Genomic DNA, 19,598 nt, shown 5'->3' with positions numbered 1-19,598 from the left:
AGTGCCACATCCTGAAGTGAGTCATCAGTGGTTGCCAGGTGGTGCCCATGAAGAGTCTTGAAGTGCATGGTACTCATTGAAGCAGGGCTATGGAGTCGGTACAAAAATCATCTGACTCCAACTCCTCAGTTTATGAAACCTCCAACTCCAGATACCCCAAATTAACAAAAAGAGAGACACAAGAGCCCAATATAGTGTAGTATGCACTGGTAAATGAAGGTGTATGTGCAGTATACTCACAAGTCAGGGTTACCGCATAGGCAACCATTGTAAAGGCAGATGGAGAGATTAGACCTGTCCTCACTCAGGATTAAGAAATCGCTCTCTGTAGATCAAGGAAGAAAGGGTTAACACCCCTCCACCAAGGGTAGATATATATGATGTAATATGGATACAGAGGTGCCAGAAGAATAAAAAGATCTAAAACGTTTAAAAATGAGGAGGTAGTGGTTGACTTACCTCCTCCGGGCAGGCACAATAAAATGCCAATCAATTTTCAGCAAAGCAATTTATTTACATACGCCAATAAAAAAAACAACGCGTTTCGCAGGAGTGACCCGCTTCCTCAGGCAATAAGATGGAGCCTATACAAAACAGGTCTGATACTATGCCAAGCGCCTAGTGCTAGTACAGAGGTGCTTGGCATAGTACCAGACCTGTTTTGTATATGCTCCATCCTATTGCCTGAGGAAACGGGTCACTCCCGCGAAACTCATTGTATTTTATTGGATTATTTAAAAAAATTGTTGTGCTGAAAATTGATCGGCATTTTCTTGTGTCTGCCCGGAGGAGGTAAGTCCACCACTACCTCCTCATTTTTAAACGTTTTAGATCTTTTTTTATCCTTCTGGTGCCTCTGTATCCATACTGCGAGATACCTAAATTGTTCTGACTCCAGATACCCAAAATTGCTCCGACTCTTCGACTCCAACTTGAAGGGCTATGTAGTGGGTAAAAAGGTTATCTGACTCCTCAGTTTATGAAACCAACGTCTCCGACACCAGGTACCCAAGGTGCTCCGACTCCTCTACTCTGACTCCACAGTGCATGGTGACAGCTGTGTCCTTTGTGCCCTGCAGGTGTCCCCGGAATCATTCTGTGACTTGTGGGTGCAGGATGTAGACTTCATCCAGGACCCGTGTAAGGCTCTGACCGCCTACACAGCCATGTGCCACAAATTCAATGTCTGCATCGAATGGAGGAGCTCTGAATTTTGCCGTAAGTAGACTCACTTGTGCCGATCGGAGTCAGTCATGCTGCATCATGGGAGATAATGGTGCTACATAAATCTGTAGCAGGGACAGTGCTACCATAGAGGCTCTGCATCGCGTAGCATCCACGGAAAAAACACCCAAAAGAAAATCTCGCAAAATATCGGCATTTGGGCGCACTGTACAGGTCCTGCTATGTACCGGGCGCCCAAATTTACGCTCCAGTGCCCAAATACCGAAATTTTCTATTGGTACCTATGGTGGCGCCCAATTAGTCCACTTGCCACATGCGCCTTTTTTTACTGCTTCGGGCTGACGAGCAAATAGAACACTGAGGAGATTTCCACATTCTTATGTTTTCAGTTTGTTTGTTTGTAAGTAGTACATTTCTCATAGAGTAAAATGCACCATAAATTACTTTTCACCTATGTTGCTGTGCTTACATTACATTAGGCACTAAAAAGCTCACAAATCTGACAAGTTTTGGACTAGTCCATCCCCTTACGGGTAATTGTGAGTATCTTCTTTATTGTTTACAAAAGCAATTCCTAAAAAGAATCAATGCATGGATTTCAGCCAGCCTCTCTACTTCTTTGCTCACTGTTTTGGGAGTTAACTGGAAAACTACCACACAGTACGTGCTCTTGAAAATAAAAAGAACCCTGAGACTCCCCCTGAGGTGACAGACTAGTCCAAAACCTTTTTTAACGTTCCTGTGTACTTTAAGCGTCAGAAACATAAGATATTGGTAATTTATAATGAATTACAGTGGTTTGCAAAAGTATTCGCCCCCTTGAAGTTTTCCACATTTTGTCATACTACTGCCACAAACATGTATCAATTGTATTGGAATTCCACGTGATAGACCAATACAAAGTGGTGTACACGTGAGAAGTGGAACGAAAATCATACATGATTCCAAACATTTTTTACAAATAAATTACTGCAAAGTGGGATGTGCGTAATTATTCAGCCACCTTTGGTCTGAGTGCAGTCAGTTGCCCATAGACATTGCCTAATGAGTGCTAATGACTAAATAGAGTGCACCTGTGTGTAATCTAATGTCAGTACAAATACAGCTGCTCTGTGACGGCCTCAGAGGTTGTCTAAGAGAATATTGGAAGCAACAACACCATGAGATCCAAAGAACACATCAGACAGGTCAGGGATAAAGTTATTGAGAAATTTAAAGCAGGCTTAGGCTACAAAAAGATTTCCAATGCCTTGAACATCCCACGGAGCATTGTTCAAGTGATCATTCAGAAATGGTAAGTTTACAGTTGTGCCATACGCCTTCCAAGACAACACTGTCCACCTAAACTCACAAGCGAACAAGGAGAGCGCTGATCAGAAATGCAGTCAAGAGGCCCATGGTGACTCTGGACTAGATCTACAGCTCAGGTGGGGGAATCTGTCCATAGGACAACTATTAGTCGTGCACTGCACAAAGTTGGCCTTTATGGAAGAATGGCAAGAAGAAAGCCATTGTTAACAGAAAAGCATAAGAAGTCCCGTTTGCAGTTTGCCACAAGCCATGTGGGGGACACAGCAACCATGTGGAAGAATGTGCTCTGGTCAGATGAGACCAAAATGGGACTTTTTGGCCAAAATGCAAAACACTATGTGTGGCGGAAAACTAACACTGCACATCACTCTGAACACACCATCCCCACTGTCAAATATGGTGATAGCAGCATCATGCTCGGGGGTGCATCTCTACAGCAGGGACAGGGAAGCTGTTCAGAGTTGATGGGAACATGGATGGAGCCAAATACGGGGCAATCTTGGAAGAAAACCTCTTGGAGTCTGCAAAAGACTTGAGACTGGGGCGGAGGTTCACCTTCCAGCAGGACAGCGACACTAAACATAAAGCCAGGGCAACAATGGAATGATTTAATGGCCCATTCAAAGTCCAGATCTAAATCCAATCGAGAATCTGTGGCAAGATCTGAAAACTGCTGTTCACAAACACTGTCCATCTAATCTGACTGAACTGGAGCTGTTTTGCAAAGAAGAATGGACAAGGATTTCAGTCTCTAGATGTGCAAAGCTGGTAGAGACATACCCTAAAACACTGGCAGCTGTAATTGCAGCAAAAGGGGGGGTTCTACAAAGTGTTGACTCAGGGGGCTGTATAATTACGCACATCCCACTTTGCAGTTATTTTTTTTTTTTTTAATGTTTGGAATCATGTATGATTTTCGTTCCACTTCTCACATGTACACCACTTTGTATTGGTCTTTCACATGGAATTCCTATAAAATTGATTCATGTTTGTGGCAGTAATGTGACAAAATGTGGAAAACTTCAAGGGGGCCGAATACTTTTGCAAACCACTGTATACTCTGGGAGAGATGTATTTCTTATACTGTAAGCACCGTATGTTTACAGATGAATTTTGAATTGTTTTTTCCCAATCATGGTCCTTTCAGAACATACTCTAGTGCATGGGTGGGCAAACTATTGCCCGCTTGACTATTTCGTCCTGCCAGCCGATGCAGGGCCGGATTTAGTGCCGCTGATTTTGCCCCCTGCATATAAACTGCATTTTATGGGAACATTGTATTTTGTGGAAACATTTCCACTTTATGTGTGTTTTGGGTGAAACATTGCCGCAATATGTATATTTTGGGTGGAACATTGCCGCATTATGTGTATTTTGTGAGAAGCACTGCCACATTATGTGTACTTTGTGGGGTAAGCAGGGCCGGATTTGTACTTTTCACCGCCCAAGGCCAACTATACTGTCTGGTTGTTATCTCTGTGTGCCCCAATGAGAATTCTGTTTAATTTTTCCTCATTGGATGTCAGTTGTCACAGACAATGACTATTTTAGTAATATGCGTATAGATTATAAGTTATGTTTTCCTTAAGAACTTTTATGTTATGTTTGTTATCTCATTAATGATGGAACCATTGTGTCACCATGAGAGTTAGGCTGAAGTGTACCTGCAGGATAGAGCTTACAGGTCTTGCAGGGACGACAGTAGTACAGGACAGGGAGTTTGAAGGTTAAATCTGTTCTTGTAGATATGGATGGCTGCATCGAATAGCTTTACTGCCCCTCACTGAGCCGCCCCTAAATTTCTGGTGCCCTAGGCCATGGCCTATGCGGCCTTGCCAGAAATCCGGCCCTGGGGGTAAGGCTGCCACAATATGTATATTTTGTGGAAGAAATGCTGCGGAATATTCAACTGCGGAATTATGTGTCCTGCTGTCTCAGGGGATCTGCGTGCTGTCCCTCGGCCTATGTTGTTTGGTGCCAAAAATTACTGGCTGCTGCCATTTGCTGTTTGTGGGTGGGGGGATGCTGTCTAATTACCATTAGGGTCACTTTGCCCAACTGTGTTTTAGAAGAAAAGACGGGCCCATGGTCTTTGCGTTACACTGTTACATTATAGTTGGCTCCGCCCGCATCCCAACGTGGCCACACCCATTTTATGCCACTCCTATTCTGTTTCGGCCCTTCAGTCAAAATTGAGAACCTAATGTGGCCTTCAAGTCAAAGACGTTTGCCCACTTCTGCTCTAGTGGGAACCTCACCTGCCAGCTTGTGTGCTTTTAGATGTTATTGTGCTGTGTATAATTCATGCATTAAGTCCCATGCAACAAGTACATTATTTTTCTCCCTCTGTGTGTGTTTTAGCTTTTCACTGCCCAGAGTCGTTGGTCTATCGGCCATGTCTGCCGGTCTGTGATGTGCCTCGAACCTGTCAGAACAATGAGATTGATCTGTATGAAACAGAATCTTGTTCAGCATTGACGGAGGGCTGTGTGTGTGCACAGGGAGACATTCTACATCGTCCGTACTCGGCCATGTGTATCCCGGAGAGGAAATGCGGTGAGAATGTACTATTCTGCTATCTCTATATAGTACACTGCTCTCCTCTGTAGGTGTAGAAACTAGACAGTACACTGCTCTCCTCTCTCTCTGTAGACAGTACACTGCTTTCCTCTGTCTCTGTAGACAGTACACTGCTCTCCTCTGTCGCTGTAGACAGTACACTGCTCTCACCTGTCTCTGTAGACAGTACACTGCTTTCCTCTGTCTCTGTAGAAAGTACGCTGTTCTCCTCTGTCTCTGTAGACAGTACGCTGCTCTCCTCTGTCTCTGTAGACAGTGCACTGCTCTCCTCTGTCTCTGTAGACAGTACACTGCTCTCATCTGTCTCTGTAGACCATACACAGCTCTCTAGCAGTATGGAGTGGGCTGGGCTCTGTGCTACAACTGTGTAGAGGAGGAAACACTTTGCTCTCTCTCTATATAGAGTACTCTCCTCCGTATCTGTAAAGAGGAGGCAGTGATGGTAGGTACTATGGATTGTGAGTGCTTAGTGTTGTCAGTATGTGTGGTACAGTACTCAGTGTGGTGTCAGTATGGAAGGGGCAGTGCTCCGTGGTGTTAGTATGGATGGGGCAGTGCTCTGTGGTGTTAGTATGGATGGGGCAGTGCTCTGTGGTGTCAGTATGGATGGGGCAGTGCTCTGTGGTGTCAGTATGGATGGGGCAGTGCTCTGTGGTGTTAGTATGGATGAGGCAGTGCTCTGTGGTGTCAGTATGGATGGGGCAGTGCTCTGTGGTGTTAGTATGGATGGGGCAGTGCTCTGTGGTGTCAGTATGGAAGGGGCAGTGCTTAGTGTTGTCAGTATAAAAGGTGCAGTGCTCTGTGGTAAAAGTGTGGATGGTGCAGTAATTTTTTGTGTCAGTGAACATTGAGCACTGCTCTGTGTATGGCTGCAGTAGTGTGCTGTGGTATCAGTGTAGATAGTGCAGTGCTTTGTGGTGTCTTTACAGATGGTGCAATGCCCAGTGGGATCAGTGTGGCTCGTGCAGTGCTCTTTGGTGTCAGTATAGATTGTGCAGTGCTTTGTGATATCAGTACAGATGATGCAGTGCATTGTGAAATCAGTGTGGCTGGTGCAGTGCTATTTGCTGTCAATATATATTGTGCAGTGCTTTGTGCTATCAGCAGGGCCGGGCCGAGGCATAGGCTGGAGAGGCTCCAGCCTCAGGGCGCAGTGTAGGAGGGGCGCACAATTCATTCAGCTGTCATTCCTAATTGTGTATGATGCAGAAAGAAATAAGAAAAGGGGATACTTAGCAGTGACTGCAAGCCAGATAACTAGATATTAAGGTGTTGGGGAGGTTGTGGGCCCTGTGGCCCTCTTAGTCTAATAGCAATCAGTGTGTGACAGCTGGGGTGGCAGGGATGGAGGGGCGCACTTTGGTGTCTCAGCCTTGGGTGCTGGAGGACCTTGTCCCTGCTCTGGATATCAGTACAGATGGTGCAGTGCTCTGTAGTCTCGGTATAGGTGGTACAATGTTCTGTGAAATCAGTATGGCTGGTGCAGTGCTCTTTGGTGTCAGTATAGGTGTGTGCAGTGCTCTGTGATGTCAGTACAGATTGTGCAGTGCTCAGTGAAATCAGTGTAGCTGGTGCAGTGCTCTTTGGTGTCAGTATAGATGTGTGTAGTGCTCTGGGATGCCAGTAAAGAGGATGCATTGCTCTGAGGAATCAGTGTGGAGGGTGCAGTGCTCTGTGATGTCAGTACAGCTGGTGCAGTGCTCTGCTCTGTGGGATCAGCATGGCTGGTGCAGTGTTCTGTGGTTTCAGTATAGGTGGTTCAGTGTTCTGCTCTGTGGGATCAGCGTGGCTGGTGCATTGTTCTGTGGAATCAGTGTGGATGGTGCAGAGCTACGTGAGTCTCTGTGAGTGATACAGTGCTCTCTTGTGTCAGAAGGGTTGCACCATGTAGAACACTTCCTGTCTTGTGTTGGTGGGTGGCGCTGTATGGAAACTAATGTGATTTGTGTCAGATAAGGTGACATACTGACACATCCTGATTTCAGCTTGTACTGACAGCGCTGGGGTCCCGCGTGAAATCGGTGAGATGTGGAACACTTCAGTTAGCGGATGTTGCATGTATAAATGTGTGGAAAATGACACCATCGTTCCTGCACGGTACAACTGCTCAGACACAAGGGAACCCGGGTGCCGCAGGTATGGCGAGATCACAGTCACAGTCTCTGACAACAAGACCTGCTGTCCTCGTCACATGTGCGGTGAGTAGGCCTATGTTGTATACGTTCAATAATACTGTACAGGCTCCAGTCCTGCTGTTGGTAGTAATTCAGTAGTAGCAGTTAATTCACTGTTAAGCACTGAGTACATAATTCCAATTTATTTCATTAACTTTTGAAGCAAACATGAACTGAAAATAAACGTTTAGTTAATGTATAGATAAATGTATGTGTAGTACTAAGGGCAAATAGAACATTAGTAAAATAGAGTCTCGTATGTTTATGTTTAGATTAAGGCTGCTTTTTAAATTGCAAAATTAGCTTCATTAAGATGCAAAAACAGTAGTAACCCTTTGAAATGTATCCTCTAAAATGTTATCAGACAGAAAGGGACTTTAAACCTGAGGCGGTTCGTGGGAGGGTAAATGGGACACAAAGGCATATTCTCTGCCTCATGACATGCCTCTGTGTCCCCCACCGCCGCTCTCTGTCCACCCCCCCCCCCTCTTCATAGCCGCACTATGGCCCCCTGAGTTTAGCGTCATGGGGAAGGGATTCCCTGCTCAAAACGCAGACTGGAGGCATTCCTGCAGGGTTTCCAGAGCTGCCATTGGGCAGCTCTCTTTCTCCATGGCCGCACCCCCTGCTGCTCCCCCGCCTCCCTGCACGCTTGATGAGAGACACACAGTCTCTCTTTCCAGGGTCGTGAGAGGTCACGAAAGTGAAAGTGGGCCAGTGTGGCCCACAGGAGTTTACAGAGAGCTGCAGTTTTGGAGGCTACCTGATCAGCCCAGCCCCCCGGATCAGGTAGCCTATTTTTTTTTTTTTATGTTATGAGCCCACCTCAGGCTCTCGTTAAGACAATTTCTTAGTAGGACTAGTACTATATGTACCTGTGTTTATTTCCTTATGTCATGTGTCACTTCAGGTATTATCCGTGTCTCTGTTGAGGCTTTTCCTCATATGGGACATAGAAAGAAAGGAGACATTTATAAGAAACTGTAAGTTATAATGCTGGTCTGTTTCTTTCTGCTCCTCAGTTTGCAACCAGTCTGTGTGTGACGATCTGATCCCTCTGTGTGCCCCGCATGAGAAAGTGGTCACTTACTATCAGGAGGAGTCCTGCTGCCCCAGATATACATGCGGTAGGCATCGCCTGTGTGCCACACATCTGTCTGTTTAATCCCGCTGTAGTCTTCTGTATAGACTGATTGGCATGCAACAGCCACATATAACAGTGTTGTTTTATTGTAGAATGTGACCCTGATAGGTGTTCTACGATGGAAGAGCACCCTCGCTGCAGGGAGGACCAAACGCTGTTTGTGGTTCCTGACAACAACACCTGCTGCTTCAGACATTTTTGTGGTAAGTCTTCTCCCCCCCCCCCCCCCCCCTTGCTCCTAAATATGCAGTCACATTTTACAATGATGTGACTTTACAAGGCGTGATCAAGAGAGTAAAGAGCTGGCACATCCAAAGTAATTCTTTATTGGTTCCATGTAAAAACATACAGCCGACGTTTCGGAGCCATGTGGTGCCCCTTTATCAAGGCAAATTTGCTCGCAGGAAAACATCTCTCTGCCGCTGAGTAGAAGCTCCAGTAGGAGAAGTGGGAGACAGGCTCCTCAGTACACCCGCTGCACGACGATGTGTCTTCAGCGGGCGCATTGTAGCCATCCGCTGAAGACACATCGATGTGCAGCGAGTGTGGACATAAGGAAGGGTCTTTAAAGAGAACTTGAGATGAAGGGGGTAAAAGAATTGATACTAACAAGGGACTTCCTCCAGCCGCATGACCATCGTTGCCTCCCTCACTGTCCTCCTGGGTGGCTCAGTTCGTCTGCTATCGGTAATCAGCATTCACGTCGCTGGGAGCGTCCTACTTCAGTGCAGTACTACCCGTGCATGCGCAGAACAATGGGCACGCGGCCACGCAGCGCATGCGCAGAAGAGCCCAACTGACACAGCTGAATGAGGATTATTTGGCCCGATAGCAGGCCAATGGAACCACCCAGGAGGGTGGCAAGGGAGGCAAAGGTGGTCATAGGGCTGGAGGAAGCCCCAGGTAAGTATCAGTTCTTTTACCCCCTTTGTCTCAAGGCTCCCTTTAACTTCTTGCCGACCGCGTCACGCCAGTAGGCGTGGCCGCGGCGGCAGCCCCAGGACCGCCTAACGCCAATTGGCGTAAAGTCCTGGGGCTCTGTTTTGCAGGAGATCGCGCGCAGGCTGCGCGCGCATCTCCTGCTTGGGGGGCGGAGCTCCGCCCCGCCTTCAGTCTCCGAGCGGCTATTGCCGCTCGGGAGACCGGTAGACGGCGTGATCGCCGTCTATTTACTTTGTGCAGCGCTGCGATCAGCAGCAGCGCTGCACTGGGGACAGCCGTGTGACACGGCTGTCCCCATGGGGGACAAGAGAGCGATCGGCTCTCATAGGCAGAAGCCTATGACAGCCGATCGCCATATTTGGCCGGCTGTGGGGAGGGAGGGAGGGAGGGAAGGGAGTTAAAGAAACAGGGTTTTTTTTTTTAAAAAAACAAACAATAATATTTATTAAAAAAAAATAAACATGGGGGGAGCGATCAGACCCCACCAACAGAGAGCTCTGTTGGTGGGGAGAAAAGGGGGGGGGGAATCACTTGTGTGCTGAGTTATGCGGCCCTGCAGCTTGGCCTTAAAGCTGCAGTGGCCATTTTAGCTAAAAAATGCCTGGTCACTAGGGGGGTTTAGCCCTGCAGTCCTCAAGAGGTTAAGGCCTGCTTGAATGAGTTGAAGGTGGGGGTGAGCCTATTGGGGGTAGGAGGAAGTTTCATAGAATAGCGGCTGCTCTGGAAATGGCCTGGGGCCTCCCAGGATGCGAGGGGTGGACATCTGTCGAGTTTTGGAGGAGCAGAGAGAGCGGGTTGGGCTGTATCTTTGTACGAGATGTATGGAGGTATGGTGGATAGATTTGTCCGGCCAGGTAGGGCAGTTTAAATTTTCGTCTGGGGGGTGGGGGGTTAGGAGCCAGTGCAGGGACTTGGGGAAAGGGTTGCTGTATAAACTTTCCACAGTGACAGAGCCGTGTGAGCAATGTCTCTTCTCTTCACAGGATGCAGTGTGTGTCCTCAGTCTTTACCTACCTGTCAGGAAGGAGAGATTCTTACCATTACTGGCAATGACACAGACAGATGCTGTCCCATCTACCAGTGTGGTGAGTATGTCACAGTCACGTACGGGGTTGCTGGCGGCAGATATGCGTGTTATGGCTGGGCATTATATCCATAAAACATTTATAGTGCCACATATTTCCTGCACCCTAATCACATGGCTTGTTTTGTATGTAGTGTGTGATACGTCCCGATGTCCTGATGTCACATGTGACCTGGGGATGTCAGTGCTTGAGATGTGGACACCTGGCAGCTGCTGCCCCTATAGGACTTGTGGTAAGTGCTAACTCTCACTAGTCCATGGCAGAAAGATCATCCTTCCTTATCCTGCAGGATGTGCTGCTGAGGAGACAGCAAATGTAATGTACAGTCTATAGCATACATGCCAAACTCCGTCCCTCGGGCCAAATCTGGCCCTCAGAGCTATTAAATTTGGCCCCCTAGTGGCTTCCCCACTTTGCATTAAATTTGGTCACTCTAGTCCACCAGGGAAGCTATATTGGAGGTGAAGCACTAGATAACAAAGGAAGACATATGAGGGAAGTAGGGGGACACTGGACACCAGGAAACTGTATAGGGCACGGTGGGGCCCCTAGATACCAGGGAAGTGTATAGGGGAGGGAGGAGAACCACTAGAAACCAGGGAACTGTATAGGGGAGGGAGGAGAACCACTAGAAACCATGGAACTGTATAGGGATTGGAGGGGGGCCATTGACACCAGGGAACTGTATAAGGGAGGAAGGTGGCCAGTAGACATTGAGCTGGCCCGTGACTTGGTCCCAGTGTTCAATTTCGGCCCACTTTGTATTTAGGTTTGACACACCTGGTCTATAGGATGGGGGCAGAGCAGGATCATCCACCAGGCAACCTAGGCAGGTGCTTGGGGCCTACTGGGTGTCAAGGGGCCCACCTGCCACCTTCTTTGACCTCTTTCTGCTTCAGGTTACCAGAAGGACCATAAGGTGGCCCTACCTTGTCTAGGGCCCCATTACATCTTAATCCATCTCAAGATTGGGGTATCTGTCAGCAAGTGTTGCAGAGAACCTGAAGTGAGAGGAATACGGAGAGTTCCAACTTCATTCCCTTATAAACCATGCCAGTTGCTGGGCTGTCATGCTGAGCTTTTGACTTAAAGGAATACTATCGATGACCAAGTGTTCTAAACTGACAGTGTGCAAATAATGTCTAAGTAGCTGTGCAAACATTTTCCTACTTTTCATGTTAAATATCAGAGGCAAAAGCTGTCATTTATTGAGGGTAGGATTTAGCTATATTGGGACAAATCAATTGCAGAAGGGGTGTCTGCTTCAATGCACAGCCAGAGTTGCATATCAGACTACAGAAAGCAAATATCAAACATATCAAACTCTGAAAGCAAAAACAGTATGAAAAGCTGTGACAATTAGTTACATTTCATCTGCTCTCTTCAGACACTTCCGTCAGAAACACAGGATCTGCAGCTGTTGGGAGCTTTCTCTCTTACACACACTGGGCCTGATTCACAAAGCGGTGCTAACAGTTAGCACTGTGGTGAAAAGCCCTTTATCACGCCTAAACTCTGTTTAGGCATGATAAGTTTAGGTGTGATAAGTTTAGGTGTGATAAGTTTTTAGGTGTGATAAGTTTAAGCACCAACTGGGCTAGCACCGCAGTGCACAGCTGATCAAAAGTTTTGCGCTAGCAAAGTCTGGTGCACTTTGCATAGAGTTTAATGGCGCTGCTTTGCGTGCGGGACTTTGCGCGCAATCTAAACTTATCTAAACTTATCATGCCTAAACTTATCATGCCTAAACTTATCATGCCTAAACTGAGTTTAGGCATGATAAAAATGGTTATCACGCCTAAAGTCTTTAACTGGGTTATCACCGCTTTGTGAATCGAGCCCACACAGAGTTACACATAGGGCCTGATTCATAAAGCGGTGATAACTCAGTTATCACGCCTAAAAGACTTTAGGCGTGATAACCTTTGCACCACACTGGTGAAAAGTCAGTTTAGGCGTGATAAGTTTAGGTGTGATAAGTTTAGGCATGCTAAGTTTAGATAAGTGTAGATAGCATGCAAAGTCCCGCACGCAAAGCAGCGCCATTAAACTCTATGCGAAGTGCACCAGACTTTGCTAGCGCAAAACGTTTGATCAGCTGTGCACTGCGGTGCTAACGCAGTTGGTGCTTAAACTTATCATGCCTAAACTTATCACACCTAAACTTATCATGCCTAAACTTATCACACCTAAACTTATCACACCTAAACTTATCATGCCTAAACTGAGTTTAGGCATGATAAAGGGCTTTTCACCAGGGTGCTAACTGTTAGCACCGCTTTGTGAATCAGGCCCCTAGGGCTCGATTCACCAAGCGGTGCAAAGTGTTAGCACCGTGGTGAAAAGGCCCTTATCACGCCTAAAGTCACTTTAGGCATGATAAGAAGAAACTCGCGCGAAGTTGCCGCGCGTACGCGCGTAAGTGCGCGCGCAACACCCGCCGCTTCGCGCGAAGCTCCCATTAAGCCCTATAGGACTTTGCGCGCGCACTCACGCGCATACGCGCGAACGCGCTTACGCGCGGTAACTTCGCGCGAAGAGCAGGAAAAATCGGTGATAACTCAGTGGTGAAAAGGTCATCACGCCTAAAGTCTTTTAGGCGTGATAACTGGGTTATCACCGCTTTGTGAATCGAGGCCCAGGCATGATAACCATTGCACCATGCTGGTGAAAAGCCAGTTTAGGTGTGATAAGTTTAGGCGTGATAAGTTTAGGTGTGATAAGTTTAGGCATGATAAGTTTAGATAAGTTTAGATCGCTTGCAAAGTCCCGCACGCAAAGCAGCGCCATTAAACTTTGTACAAAGTGCACCAGACTTTGCTAGCGTAAAACTTTTGATCAGCTGTGCACTGCGGTGCTAACCCAGTTGACGCTTAAACTTATCATGCCTAAACTTATCACACCTAAACTTATCATGCCTAAACTTATCACACCTAAACTTATCACACCTAAACTTATCATGCCTAAACTGAGTTTAGGCATGATAAAGGGCTTTTCACCAGCGTGCTAACTGTTAGCACCGCTTTGTGAATCAAGCCCTTTAGGCGTGATAACCATTGCACCACGCTGGTGAAAAGCCAGTTTAGGCGTGATAAGTTTAGGGGCTTGATTCACAAAGCGGTGCAAAGTGTTTGCACGCCAGTGAAAAGCCCCTTATCACGCCTAAACTCACTTTAGGCGTGATAAGAAGAAACTCGCGCGAAGTTACCGCGCGTGCGCAGCACCCGACGCTTCGCGCGAAGCTCCCATTAAACCCTATGGGACTTTGCGCGCGCTCTCACTGCAAAGCAGCGCCATTAAACTCTGTGCAATGTGCACCAGACTTTGCTAGCGCAAAACTTTTGATCAGCTGTGCACTGTGGTGCTAACGCAGTTGGTGCTTAAACTTATCATGCCTAAACTTATCACACCTAAACTTATCATGCCTAAACTTATCACACCTAAACTTATCACACCTAAACTTATCATGCCTAAACTGAGTTTAGGCATGAAAAAAGGGCTTTTCACCAGCGTGCTAACTGTTAGCACTGCTTTGTGAATCAGGCCCCTAGAGTTAACTGATCAAAAGTGTGAGGGGAATTTGCCCTCTCCTCATGGCTCAGTCAGCCGTCAGTTTTGGCCTCAGTAAAGTTTGAAAGTATTTTGCTAACAGTAAACAAAGAAGTTGCTACTAAAATGTATACACCAGTACTTAGCAGCACTTCCCAAACAATTCCTGTGTCAATTGAAAAAAATATGTGAATCAATAGTATTCCTTTAAGTTGTGTTTACTCACACACTTGCAACAAGCATGCAGCCAGTGGAGTCACACCAGAGTCACAGCCTCTGCTCTGCATGCTCATTCTGGAACAGTGAGTAACGGGATATGGAGGCGGACATATTTATTTCCTTTTAAATCATACCAGTTTCCTGGCAGTTCTGCAGATCTCTTTGGCTGCAGTAGTGTCTGAATCACATACCTGAAACAAGCATGCAGCTAATCTAGTCAGACTTCAGTCGGAAACGTCTGATCTGCATGCTTGTTTAGGGTCTATGGCTATAAGTATTAGATACAGATGATCAGCAGGTCAGCCCGGCAACTGGTATTATTTAAAAGGAAATAAATATGGCAGCCGCTCAGTTCAGGTGTAATTTAAAGTATTAGAAGCAGAGCATCAGCGCAGAAGTTAGGCAACTGGCATGGTTTATAAGGGAATGAAGAAGGCAGACTCTATATTCCTCTCACTACAGGTTCCCTTTAGGCCTGAGAGTAACCGGCTTAATAGCTGGATAACAGTTCAGAGTCTGCAGTAGTCATGTCCGGATCATGAACGATTTGGATCTTTAATCCGGATCTTTTTTGTGAGTCGAATCATCCAGATCATCACAATGAACGATTCGGTTCACAGGCCGGCTGTCAAGGGCGCATGCGCCCTGTCACCCCGTTTCGCCCTGCTGTCTCTCCCTGCATCCTCTCCGTCTGTAATTAGAGCAGGACTACAAGAACATGGTCACTGATGTCAACAAATGCGGACAATCGGTGGCCATTTTCTTGTAGCCCTGCTCTAACTACAGATGGAGTGGAGGCGGGGAGAGCAGAGTGAAGTCGGCGCTGGAGCTGGATGTCAGGTGAGTCAGTCTCTGCCCTGCCCGCTGCCACAGAAGGAGGGGAGGATTGACTGGGGGCATTACTACCTACACTGGGGCAATACTACCTACACTGCGGGCATTACTACCTACACTGGGGCAATATTACCTACACTGGGGGCATTACTACCTGTCTGGGGGCAATACTACCTGTCTGGGGGCAATACTACCTACAGTGGGGGCAATACTACCTGTCTGGGGGCAATACTACCTACACTGGGGGCATTACTACCTGTCTGGGGGCAATACTACCTACACTGGGGGCAATACTACCTACACTAGGGGCATTACTACCTGTCTGGGGCAATACTACCTACACTGGGGGCATTACTACCTACACTGGGGCAATACTACCTACACTGGGGGCATTACTACCTGTCTGGGGGCAATACTACCTGTCTGGGGGCAATACTACCTACACTGGGGGCAATACTACCTGTCTGGGGGCAATACTACCTACACTGGGGGCATTACTACCTGTCTGGGGGCAATACTACCTACACTAGGGGCATTACTACCTGTCTGGGGGCAATACTACCTACACTGGGGGCAATACTACCTGTCTGGGGGCAATACTACCTGTCTGGGGGCATTACTACCTGTCTGGGGGCAATACTACCTACACTGGGGGCAGTCTGCTTTTCTAGTAAAATGATTCAAAGATTCGCTTCAAAGATCCGGATCTTTTCAATTATCCGATTCGAATCATTCGAATCCTTGAAAAGATCCGGACTTCCCATCTCTAGTCTGCATTGGTTTAGGACCATTCAAATGAAAAGCCCGCTATATGAGTCATGCTGGGCAGGAACCTGCATTTACTCTTTTCTTAGGTAGCTGAATAGAGGAGGTAGTGATCCTTAAACACCGCCCACAGTCCTTCTCGCTCTCTCTCTGGTATTTGGAATACTGTATTGGAAAGGTGGTGATTCATTGGAGAAAAGAGCACCATAGAGTCCTCTGTCTCTGGTATTTGGATAAGTGAACTGTGAACGGGGTGACTATAAAAGGACTGAGCACCAGAGCATTGCAGTTTATTTCTCTGGTGTTTGGATAACTGGGTTGTGGAGGTGCTAACTACAGACACGGACTTCAAGAGGAACTTTAACCAAGGATTGAACTTCATTTCAATCATTAGTTAATAACTCTTGTCCCAAGAGAAATATTTACCTTTTCTAGAATAGATTAGGGACATCTGTATGGCTGATATTGTGGTAAAACTCCACCCACAGTGTGATGTCATGACCATGGTCTGACAGTTTCCTGTCTGTGAACCTCTCTTTATGCCCCTGAAGCCAGGCTTACATCCAGAACCGCTGGTATATAGCATGCCTATAGCTTTACATTCTACAAAGCCACAGCAACCCCACATGCAGACAGCAGTGGCTCATTAGGGGGGTGCGGTAGATGCGGACCGCAGGGCCGGCCTTAGGTTTCACAGCGCCCTGAGCGAAACCGGATTTTGTTGCCCCCCCATAAGTAGCATAGTTGTCCCCATATAGGTAGCATAGTTGCCCCCAGTGTAGGTAGTATAGTTGCCCCATATAGGTAGCATAGCTGCCCTCAGTGTAGCTAGTACAGTTTCCCCCAGTGTAGTAGCATGGTTGCCCCCAGTGTAGGTAGTTTGCCCCAGTATGCCCCCAGTGTAGGTAGTTTTCCCCCAGCAGTGTAGGTAGTTTTCCCCCAGCAGTGTAGGTAGTTTGCCCCCAGCGTAGGTAGCTTGCCCCAGTATGCCCCCAGCGTAGGTAGCTTGCCCCAGTATGGCCCCAGTGAAGGTAGCTTGCCCCAGTATGCCCCCAGCGTAGGTAGCTTGCCCCAGTATGCCTCCAGCGTAGGTAGCTTGCCCCCAGCGTTGGTAGCTTGCCCCAGTATGCCCCCAGCGAAGGTAGCTTGCCCCAGTATGCCCCCAGCGTAGGTAGCTTGCCCCAGTATGCCCCCAGCGTAGGTAGCTTGCCCCCAGCATAGGTAGCTTGCCCCAGTATGCCCCCAGTGTAGGTAGCTTGCCCCCAGCGTAGGTAGCTTGCCCCAGTATGCCCCCAGTGTAGGTAGCTTGCCCCAGTATGCCCCCAGTGTAGGTAGCTTGCCCCCAGCGTAGGTAGCTTGCCCCAGTATGCCCCCAGCGTAGGTAGCTTGCCCCAGTATGCCCTCAGCGTAGGTAGCTTGCCCCCAGCATAGGTAGCTTGCCCCCAGCGTAGGTAGCTTGCCCCAGTATGCCCCCAGCGTAGGTAGCTTGCCCCCAGCATAGGTAGCTTGCCCCAGTATGCCCCCAGCGTAGGTAGCTTGCCCCAGTATGCCCCCAGCGTAGGTAGCTTGCCCCCAGTGTAGGTAGCTTGCCCCAGCGAAGGTAGCTTGCCCCAGTATGCCCCCAGTGTAGGTAGCTTGCCCCAGCGTAGGTAGCTTGCCCCAGTATGCCCCCAGTGTAGGTAGCTTTCCCCAGTATGCCCCCAGCGTAGGTAGCTTGCCCCTAGTGTAGGTAGCTTGCCCCAGCGTAGGTAGCTTGCCCCAGTATGCCCCCAGTGTAGGTAGCTTGCCCCAGCGTAGGTAGCTTGCCCCAGTATGCCCCCAGTGTAGGTAGCTTGCCCCAGCGTAGGTAGCTTGACCCAGTATGCCCCCAGTGTAGGTAGCTTGCCCCAGCGTAGGTAGCTTGCCCCAGTATGCCCCCCCCCCTTTATGTGGCAGAGACCGACTCACCTGACATCCAGCTCCAGCGCCGACGTCACTCTTCTCTCCCCGCCTCCGCTCCATCTGTAGTTAGAGCAGGCTACAAAAAAATGGCCGCCGTGTGTCTGCATTTGTGGACATCGGCGGCCATTTTCTTGTAGTCCTGCTCTAAATATAGACTGAGAGGACACCGGGAGACAGCGGGGCGGCGAGGGGCGGCAAGGGGCGACAGGGCACATGCGCCCTTGAGAGCACAGCGCCCTGAGCGGTCGCTCATAGCAAAGGCCGGCCCTGGCGGACCGCACCAGGTGTCACCAACAGAGAGGGTGACACCAATCTCCAGGCTAAAGGGAGAGTGGAGTAGGCTAAACAAATACAGACCAGATTAGTGCCTGATTTACTTCTCCCTCCTACTCTTCTCCCTTCTGGCTGCTCCATGTTGAGCTGATAACAGAGTTCAGAGTTCAGAGGCCACACGGTCAGGGTCGGACTGGGACACTAAGGGCCCACCAAGGAAGTTTCAGCCTGGGCCCCCCCCCCCCCGATCCCCTCCTCTTCCCCCCCCCCATTTTGGGCTCACATAAGGCCCATACTCACGGGCGAGAAATGTGGCCTGTCGCCAGCACACGTGAGCGTGTGGGCGACAGGCCGGCGACAGCTTCTCGCCAGGTCCCTCCGCGTACACACGCGGAAGAGGGACCAGCGGCAAGGCGGAAGCTGTCGCTGACGTTCCTCCTCCCCCCGCCGGAAGCTCCATGTACCTACATGGAGGTTGCTGTCGCTAGTCCGCGTACTCACGCGGACTAGCGACAGTTGCGGCGGGGGGGCAGCGGCGACTGTCGCCATGCGATTGAAAGTTTCAATCGCCTGGCGACATGAGCGACGGGCGACAGTTCGGGGTGCGCGCGCGTGCGGCGGCCCATACTCACGGGCGACCTGTCGCCGCAACACGCGCGCGCCGCGTGTTGCGGCGACAAATGTCACTCGTGAGTATGGGCCTATACACATGTACTCTATAAATTTTGCATGAGTTTATGGTAGGGAAAAGATCGTGAGCCCTTCTGAGGACAGCCTCCAATAGGGATATGTCCACATGCAGCGCGCAGCGCGCCGCAGCGAAAGTAAATGGGTGTTACCACGCACTGGAACATCGACGTGGTCACGATGAGTCATGGGCAGACTTAAAAAAAAACCAAACACAACATAAGTAGCGGTGTTATTCACAGAGATTAGGTCCGGCCAGATACATTTTAGATAAAATATTCAAGTAGTTACATGCCTCATGATAATTCATTAAGTAGTCAAATCGCAGCAGATTTTCGGACAAAATGCAATCAGGTTGGCGGCAGATACCCCCACAACATGCAATCAGGTTGGCGGCAGATACCCCCACAAAATGCAATCAGGTTGGCGGCAGATACCCCCACAAAATGCAATCAGATTGGCGGCAGATACCCCCCAAAATGCAATCAGGTTGGTGGCAGATACCCCCCCCCCAAAAGTGGGCAGCAGTGACCAGAAAAACGTAATGTGGGCAGCAGACACCTGAAAATCACAATGTGGGCAGCAGTCACCAGAAAATCGTAATGTGGGCAGCAGACACCTGAAAATCGTAATGTGGGCAGCAGACACCTGAAAATCGTAATGTGGGCAGCAGACACCTGAAAATCGTAATGTGGGCAGCAGACACCTGAAAATTGTAATGTGGGCAGCAGTCACCAGAAAATCGTAATGTGGGCAGCAGACACCTGAAAATCGTAATGTGGGCAGCAGACACCTGAAAATCGTAACGTGGGCAGCAGTTACCAGAAAATCACAATGTGGGCAGCAGACACCTGAAAATCGCAATGTGGGCAGCAGGCACCAGAAAATCACAATGTGGGCAGCAGGCAC

General features: G+C 48.6%; 1 protein-coding gene across 1 annotated transcript in view; it reads left to right on the top strand.

The window, feature by feature from the left end:
• The window catches only part of LOC137537950 (mucin-2-like), a 343,213-nt gene that overhangs the window by 291,384 nt on the left and 32,231 nt on the right, over positions 1-19,598 (top strand). The window contains exons 60-66 of the mRNA XM_068259877.1: positions 1,080-1,218; positions 4,858-5,052; positions 7,062-7,274; positions 8,273-8,377; positions 8,487-8,597; positions 10,320-10,421; positions 10,555-10,653. Of these exons, the coding sequence (XP_068115978.1) occupies positions 1,080-1,218; positions 4,858-5,052; positions 7,062-7,274; positions 8,273-8,377; positions 8,487-8,597; positions 10,320-10,421; positions 10,555-10,653 (964 nt within the window). The remainder of the gene's footprint in view (positions 1-1,079; positions 1,219-4,857; positions 5,053-7,061; positions 7,275-8,272; positions 8,378-8,486; positions 8,598-10,319; positions 10,422-10,554; positions 10,654-19,598) is intronic.

The sequence above is a fragment of the Hyperolius riggenbachi genome, chromosome 11, assembly GCF_040937935.1.
Source record: "Hyperolius riggenbachi isolate aHypRig1 chromosome 11, aHypRig1.pri, whole genome shotgun sequence".
Classification (NCBI taxonomy): Eukaryota; Metazoa; Chordata; class Amphibia; order Anura; family Hyperoliidae; genus Hyperolius; species Hyperolius riggenbachi.
This window is presented reverse-complemented; position numbering and strand designations above follow the sequence as displayed.